Below are 8166 nucleotides of genomic sequence, written 5' to 3'. Positions count from 1 at the left end.
ACAAATAAGCATTTATGTGTATTTGTACTTATAGCACAAACTCAGGGCGCATCAAGTTTAGAGATTCATAAGGGGCGTGGCATCAGAGGTATCTGGTGTTATTGATTTCGATGCGCCATAAATTTCTGCTATTAGTGCATACAAACATTGTGCTTATTTATACATATAGTACACACTTAATGAGAGACCACTGCTTCCTTGACATTCTTTGTCTGTCACCTTCAGCAATGAGTTGTCTTTTAAATATAGAAAAGGCATAGCTCCCTGTATTCATGTATGTTCGAATTTGGTTACCATAGTATTTGTCTGTCTGAACAGTTTGTGGCTCATTTGTGGTAATCGGAGTAGCCTGCTCTACCGCGCGACCAATGGGCGCGACTTCTGTGCGGCGAGGGCTGCGTTTGACACGCACGAGACGTCACTTTGTAGGCGGGTTTTTCATGGAAAGTGCTGGAAAAAACGAAGTACACCCAAAAGAGCTGACTGATATTCTTCCGTGAGAGTAAAAAGACCCATCATTTCCACATTTTTATACATTTTAATTTGTGGCAATTTCTTACTACACTGTACGATTGATACAAAATGTTACATTATGGTTTTAAATCATATGTGTTTCCCCATTCACGGTGTCCACAACTAAATGTTAAATATTTGCTTTGAATAAAGCTGTAGTCTGTCATCATGCCATGTAATCAAAACTCAAAAACCGGCAGTTCAAACAACTATATATGTATTCCCTATCAAGTCAATAGCCTTTCCCAAAGATATTTCAGATCATTTACAAAATGTTCCACACGCTTGAGAATGCAGAGGCAATTCAAGTCTCAAGTTTTAATGTCACATGCACAAGTACAGTTAAATGCCTTTCTTGGAAACTCAAAACCCAACAATGCAATAATCAATAACAACGTAATACTAGAGAAAAAAAACACGAGAAATAACAAATTTGAAGAACACAATAAGTACGCCTACTATAGACAGGGTCAATTCCAATACCATATGTACAATGTACAGGGATACTGGAGTGATAGAGGTAGATGTGTATAGGGGTAAAGTTACTCGGAATCAGGATATAAGATATAAACATAGCAGCAGCTTGTATGTAAGTGGGTGTGTGTGTGTGTTTGGTGTGAGTGAGCAGATGGAGTGAGTGTGCAGGGCCCTGTGAGTGCATAAAGACACAAATATAAATAAAAATGTCTGTGAGGCTACAAGGTTAACTCATAGTCTGTGGAGCTATTCCATGATGGAAATGGATTAAGATCATCATTATGAAAGAAAGGGAAAAAAGAACTATCACTTCGATGAAGTTATTTATATTTATTGTAACGTGACAAGCATTTACATGCAATTAAACTTAAGTGTTTGGTTCCTTCATAATTGTTGGAGATGCTGCACCCAAAGATGCCGCAACAACACAGCTGCGGATGGATACGTCCGCACAATCAAACACACAAGAGGGTATAAAGATATCGGTCTTTTAAAAGGAAATCCCTTTCTATTTTCCTGCGTCAGAGAGCAGAGGGGACTTGAGATATTGGCAGCATTTTATTCAAGAGAAGTCAACGGAACAAATAAAGGTATATATTAACGTCTTAACTCTTAAACGCAGCCATGTACTCAGTTTGCTTTATCAAATCACTGCTCAACTAAAGTATTATTTTTGACTACCGTAGCGCGTTAGCGTCTCTGGCTTGGTCCCGCATCCATCAGTCGAGAATGTTCGATTCAGTAACTAACGTTACTGTAGCTAGTTTACAAACGTTTGCTATATTTTACGTAGTTATTTAATTAAATTCGTATTCCTTACTTATATACTAAATTATCTAACCGATAACCACATTTTGCGACGATTTGAGTCCCCACTCATTCGTCTCACCACACCTGGTTCTGTCTCATTCGTCCTCGATGTGTGTGTTAACTAAAGTTAGCTAGATTGACTAACTTGTGGAAAAGCACATTTCGAGGCTAACGTGAATTAACTATCTAATGTTTACTTAGTAACGTTAAGTCGGCGTAGAACCTGTCGATAACAGGATTGGCTATCGAACTAGCTACTGTCAACGTTTCGCTCAGCAGCCATTTGCTAGCTTTCGTTTTCCGTCTGGCCAATGCAGCTAGCTGGCACTGGTTAACGTTAGCTAGCTACACCTGCATAGTTTGACACTTCGCAAATTGTTGTAGTGTCAATTTAATGGCCGTGTGAACTGCCCTGAAGTTGGAATTGGTTGTGCCATGCACCTTCTGAATGTAGTTAATTAAACATTGTATGCAATGGTTGACCTTGTCCTTTATGCCTCCAGTAACGTCAATTGTACATTGCGTACACAGGCAGCATGACTTCGCGAGACGGTACGCTAGCTAACATTAGCTACTTCCTCGTGCATTTCTAGCACTGCGGAATCGTCGTCACCTTCCTTGATATTAGCGATTCGATATCCACGTGCGGACAAGTTCAAAATCGGTCAACGTTCTGGAAGTCAATTTGGAGTAGAAATCTTTATGGATTCCCTGAAACCTTTCCACCGACTATGTAAAACACGTGCTGGCAACGTCTATTGTCTCCTGTATGTCGCCATGTTGGCTGCTGGTTCCTCAACCTCCGGTAGTTGGTTTATCACTATTAATTTCAATTAAAAAAAATTAAAAAATGTAACCATTATTTAGCTAGTCAAGTCAGTTAAGAGCAAATTCTTACTCACAATGACGGCTTTCGCTGTCCAAAGCTGGACGAGGCTGGGCAAATATGCGCCACCGTATGGGACTCATGGCTGGTTGTGATGCAACCTGGATTCGAACCAGGGTGTGTCGTGACGCCTCAAGCGCTGAGAAGCAGTGCCTTTGACCGCTGTGCCACTCGGGAGCCCCGTGAAAAGGGACTGATTGTGGAGACCACTTGTTAATTCACAAATTGGCGTCTCTTGCATCATTTTTGTTAATAATGCAGTCAGATTGGCATGGCCATTAACATCGTTAGATTTGAGGACTCTACTATGGAGGTGTTAAATGACTCATTTGCAATGAACTCCCCTTGTTACTAACGGCACTAGAATATGCATTGCTTAATTTAAATCTGTACCTCCTATATTTGGGCATTTTCCAGAGTTCATAACATTCATAACTTTTGCCCCCAGATGCCTGAAGAAATGCGCCAAGAGGAGGAGGCTGAGACCTTTGCCTTCCAGGCAGAGATCGCTCAGCTCATGTCCCTGATCATCAACACCTTTTATTCCAACAAGGAAATCTTCCTCAGGGAGTTGATTTCCAATGCATCTGATGTAAGTGAGAGGGTTGGCATTTGGCCCCATGTTGGATATGTAATAAAACACCCCTCTTTGGACTTAGCAATATTTTGATGCTGACATTTACTTTGTTCAATATCTTTCAGGCTTTGGACAAAATCCGATACGAAAGTCTGACGGACCCCACCAAGCTGGACAACGGCAAGGAACTGAAGATTGACGTCATCCCCAATGTGGAGGAGCGCACCCTGACCCTAATCGACACTGGAATTGGCATGACCAAAGCTGACCTCATCAACAACCTGGGAACCATCGCGAAGTCTGGCACCAAGGCCTTCATGGAGGCCCTGCAGGTATGTCCATTGGATTACAGAAATATTCACTAATATGCATTCAAATACTATGCAGGGAGAGAACATGTTGTGATTAATTATTTCCCTCTTTGCTAGGCTGGAGCTGACATCTCCATGATTGGGCAGTTTGGTGTGGGTTTCTACTCTGCCTACCTGGTGGCCGAGAGGGTGACTGTCATCACTAAGCACAACGATGATGAGCAGTACATCTGGGAGTCCTCAGCCGGAGGCTCCTTCACAGTCAAGGTCGACACTGGTATGTGTCCCATTCAATAAAAGCTGGGTTCAGGTGGGGGGCGTTGCGCACGACAGAACAATGGGGGGGGAAAAGGGAAAGAAAAAAACAATGTACCTCTTGTTTTTATACAGTATAGTGGATTAAAGGTGTTCTTACACTACCGTGTATTGTAGTGGCGACAAAATGGGCAAATGGATTTCTATGGTGTAATTAATTTCCAGGGGAGCCCATGTTGCGTGGAACTAAGGTGATTCTGCACATGAAGGAGGACCAGACGGAGTATGTTGAGGAAAAAAGGGTCAAGGAGGTGGTCAAGAAGCACTCTCAGTTCATTGGATATCCCATCACCCTCTTCGTGAGTATATGTGTGGAAGTATTTGACAAGTGTGATTAGTGGCCATTTTATGTAGGTGTGGCTGAGGATACAGTAGTAAGGGAAAGTCTTATGTATATATTTTTTTTATTGAAGGATTCATAAACTAAATTGCTCTTTGTTTCTGTGTAGGTTGAGAAGGAGCGTGAAAAGGAGATCAGTGATGATGAGGAGGAGAAGGCAGAGGAGGAGAAAGAGGAGAAGGAGGCAGAGGACAAGCCCAAGATCGAGGACGTTGGCTCTGATGACGAGGAGGACTCCAAAGACAAGGACAAGAAAAAGACCAAGAAGATCAAGGAGAAGTACATTGACCAAGAGGAGCTGAACAAGACCAAGCCCATTTGGACCAGAAACCCTGACGACATCACCATGGAGGAGTACGGAGAGTTCTACAAGAGCCTGACCAACGACTGGGAGGAACACCTGGCTGTCAAGGTACGAACGGTGAAATTTAGAAAATGCGCCGCAATCAAAGTGGTTGCCCAGATGATGGCCTGGTCCCAGATCTCTTTGTGCTGTGTAGCCAACTCCTATGGTCTGTGGGAATAACTATAAGCACACAGCTCTGAGAACAGGATAAGGTGTGTATTTGTATTTAGTAACTCTCCTGTGTCTTCCCTTCTGCAGCACTTTTCAGTGGAGGGCCAGCTGGAGTTCCGTGCTCTCCTCTTTATCCCCCGCCGTGCACCCTTTGACCTCTTTGAGAACAAGAAGAAGAAGAACAACATAAAGCTGTATGTCAGGAGGGTCTTCATCATGGACAGCTGTGAGGAGCTCATCCCAGAGTACCTGAGTAAGTAACCCAGTCTTTGTTGCTTGCTTTCAGTCTTGGAGATCCGAAATGGCTGCCATTTTGTCCCCTGGGACATGTTTGATTGGAAAGTTATTCAATGGTCAGTAGTTTCTGTAATGCAAATACCCCTGGCCACAGGCTATTGCAGGGCCACTGAATGCAAAGGCAGCGCTGTCTCATGAATGGTTTATTCACATATAGGCTAATGGCAAGGGCTGACAATGCTGCTCTGAAATAGTTGGCTACTAGTCTGTTCTCTTTGGCCTACTTATGATGTATATTAGTTTGTTTGACACACACTAAGGTTCTTTCTATATTGAAGTGCTATTAAAGGGAAATTAATGTCTGTTACCCCCCCTGCAGATTTTGTGCGTGGTGTGGTAGACTCTGAGGATCTCCCCCTGAACATCTCCCGAGAGATGCTGCAGCAGAGCAAGATCCTCAAGGTGATCCGCAAGAACATCGTCAAGAAGTGTATGGAGCTGTTCGGCGAGCTGGCAGAGGACAGGGAGAACTACAACAAGTTCTATGATGGCTTCTCCAAGAACCTCAAGGTAACTCATTGCATGTGTCAGGAGATGGGTAGGAACTTGAGAAATTCAGATTTTTCTTTTGAACTGATTGGTTTTCTGCTAATAACTCAACTTGTCCTCTCCTGCAATTGCTGTCATTTGGTGTTCTTCAGTGACTCAAAGGTCTACCTCACTGGGTATTGAACAAAGGTTTACCTAGAGTAGACTCCTTTCTAGCATTTTTTAGTTTCCCCAATTTATTAATTGCAATATTAGTGATCCTGCTCCTCATACCCTGTAGGGGTAGTTGCTGTACTGTGTTCCAAACAGGATCCAGCCTACAGTGTTTTAGAACCATAGATAAAAATTTTGACTGGCTTCAGGAGCCACAACGTTTTCTGAACCTCCATAAGCTAAATGAGTGCATGAAACTTCCCCGGGCAGTAGTTTAATGGCTAATGGTCTCCTATTGACTACCAGATTATACTAATGGTCATTGTTTTTCTACAGCTGGGCATCCACGAGGACTCCCAGAACCGCAAGAAGCTGTCGGAGCTGCTGCGCTACCACAGTTCTCAGTCCGGAGATGAGCTGACCTCCCTCACGGAGTACCTCACCCGCATGAAGGACAACCAGAAATCCATCTATTACATCACTGGTGGGTCTAGTTAGCCATTTAGCCCCAATAAAGTAGAGCTCCAAACCCAGCAAATCACTTAGACCCAGAAGTTGACTGACAATATTTATTTATTTTAGGCGAGAGCAAGGACCAGGTGGCCAACTCTGCCTTTGTGGAGCGTGTGCGCAAGCGAGGATTCGAGGTCCTGTACATGACGGAGCCCATTGACGAGTACTGTGTCCAGCAGCTGAAGGAGTTTGACGGCAAGACCTTGGTCTCCGTGACCAAGGAGGGCCTGGAGCTGCCGGAGGACGAGGAGGAGAAGAAGAAGATGGATGAGGACAAGACAAAGTTCGAGAACCTCTGCAAGCTCATGAAGGAGATTCTGGACAAGAAAGTAGAGAAGGTAGGTGACTGGAACAACCTATGATTTCTGCAATTAATCAATTTCTGGTCTTTGCTCTATTTTAGAGTGCAACAGTTGACATTTTACCTTTCATTTCTGGTTGTGAACAGGTGCCCTAGTTCATCATTAGTTAATATTGATCCTGGTGAGTCCATGTAGTCTGAGGTGGTCGTGTCCCGTTGGTCTCCCGTGTTGTGACGCTGGTCACTTTGGCATTGACTTGAGTGGGAATGCTTTAGTTTTTGTCCCCAGGTGTTCGTGTGGCATTACGCAGAGACTCTAGAATATGCTGTGAAGCAGCATTCGTGTAATGATTGCGTGTGGCTCTAACACTGACACCATCATTCAGGCTTGAGAATTTGCCTGTTTCTGACTACATTTTGGATGAATTCTAACCAGACTTTCCAGCATGATATTTAACTGGATTTTGTCCATTTTAAAACCATATTTTGAATATAAATTAACTTGCCTACACTGGTTCTTGCCAAACTAATCTCCCATGCTGTTACCACGAACTAATGCTGCTTTGTGTTCCCCAGGTGACCGTGTCAAACAGGCTGGTGTCGTCGCCCTGCTGCATTGTGACCAGCACGTATGGCTGGACGGCCAACATGGAGAGGATCATGAAGGCACAGGCCCTGAGGGACAACTCCACCATGGGCTACATGATGGCCAAGAAACACCTGGAGATCAACCCGGACCACCCCATCGTGGAGACCCTGAGGCAGAAGGCTGACCTGGACAAGAATGACAAGGCGGTGAAGGACCTGGTAATCCTGCTTTTCGAGACCGCTCTCCTCTCCTCTGGCTTCAGCCTGGATGACCCTCAAACTCACTCCAACCGCATCTACAGGATGATCAAACTGGGCCTGGGTGAGGATGCACTCAACTGTGGGAGGGGGAGAATTTTCTCTAAAGGTCATATTAGTTGGTTATAATGGAAATGTATACTGGATCTAATGTCCCTTCTCTTCTTTCCCTCCAGGAATCGATGATGACGAAGTGATCCCTGAGGAGCCCACCTCTGCACCTGCCCCAGATGAGATCCCACCTCTAGAGGGAGATGACGATGCGTCACGCATGGAGGAAGTGGATTAAATGCCACTTAATCTACCCCTTATATAGCCTCACGTTTTTCCAATCGAACATGTTTATTTGCCCTTTTTTAAATGGGTAACCTGGTCAGTGTCCTTTATGGTATAAAGTCTTAATTCTAGAAATGCGGTTCATTTGTTGTACAAGCTGTATGTAATAGTTAATGGTGGGCAACGCATCTGGAAAAAAACAGTACCCTGTTGCACTGAGTTTTAAATATTGGACTGGTAGATGTGTGTGAACAATGGGAAATGGAACATTCCATTACTGACACGGTGTTGGGTTGGTTTTCATGTGCAACATAACATGCACGCTGCATGGAGAGTTGACTGCAAGGTTCCTTTGCCTGAGTCCAGACCTGTCTGTATTCAGTCTTTGTTTTGCAGAAATTAAACGATGTAATACCTTAAACGTTCTAATTTGCTGTCTGGACTACTTTGTTCTTCAAAACATTAGAACATGCACCTGTGTTGTGTTAAAAAGGAGACTTCTGAAAATGAGTAACAAATAATGTCAGAACCACAGTTCAACCACT

General features: G+C 43.8%; 1 protein-coding gene across 1 annotated transcript; it reads left to right on the top strand.

Moving 5' to 3' along the window:
- The first annotated feature begins 1495 nt into the window (after nt 1-1495).
- On the top strand, nt 1496-8005 carry hsp90ab1 (heat shock protein 90, alpha (cytosolic), class B member 1). The gene is given in 12 exon segments (NM_001123532.1): nt 1496-1580; nt 3135-3278; nt 3389-3595; nt 3692-3851; nt 4055-4188; nt 4339-4641; nt 4834-4999; nt 5363-5553; nt 6022-6169; nt 6268-6536; nt 7076-7409; nt 7522-8005. Coding segments are annotated over 11 exon segments (2169 nt in total). The 5' UTR covers nt 1496-1580; the 3' UTR covers nt 7635-8005.
- The last annotated feature ends 161 nt before the right edge of the window (nt 8006-8166 follow it).

The sequence above is a fragment of the Salmo salar genome, chromosome 15 (assembly GCF_965601325.2).
Source record: "Salmo salar chromosome 15, fSalSal1, whole genome shotgun sequence".
Lineage (NCBI taxonomy): Eukaryota > Metazoa > Chordata > Actinopteri > Salmoniformes > Salmonidae > Salmo > Salmo salar.
Note: the sequence above shows the minus strand (reverse complement) of the source record. Positions and strands in the feature narration are given on the sequence as shown.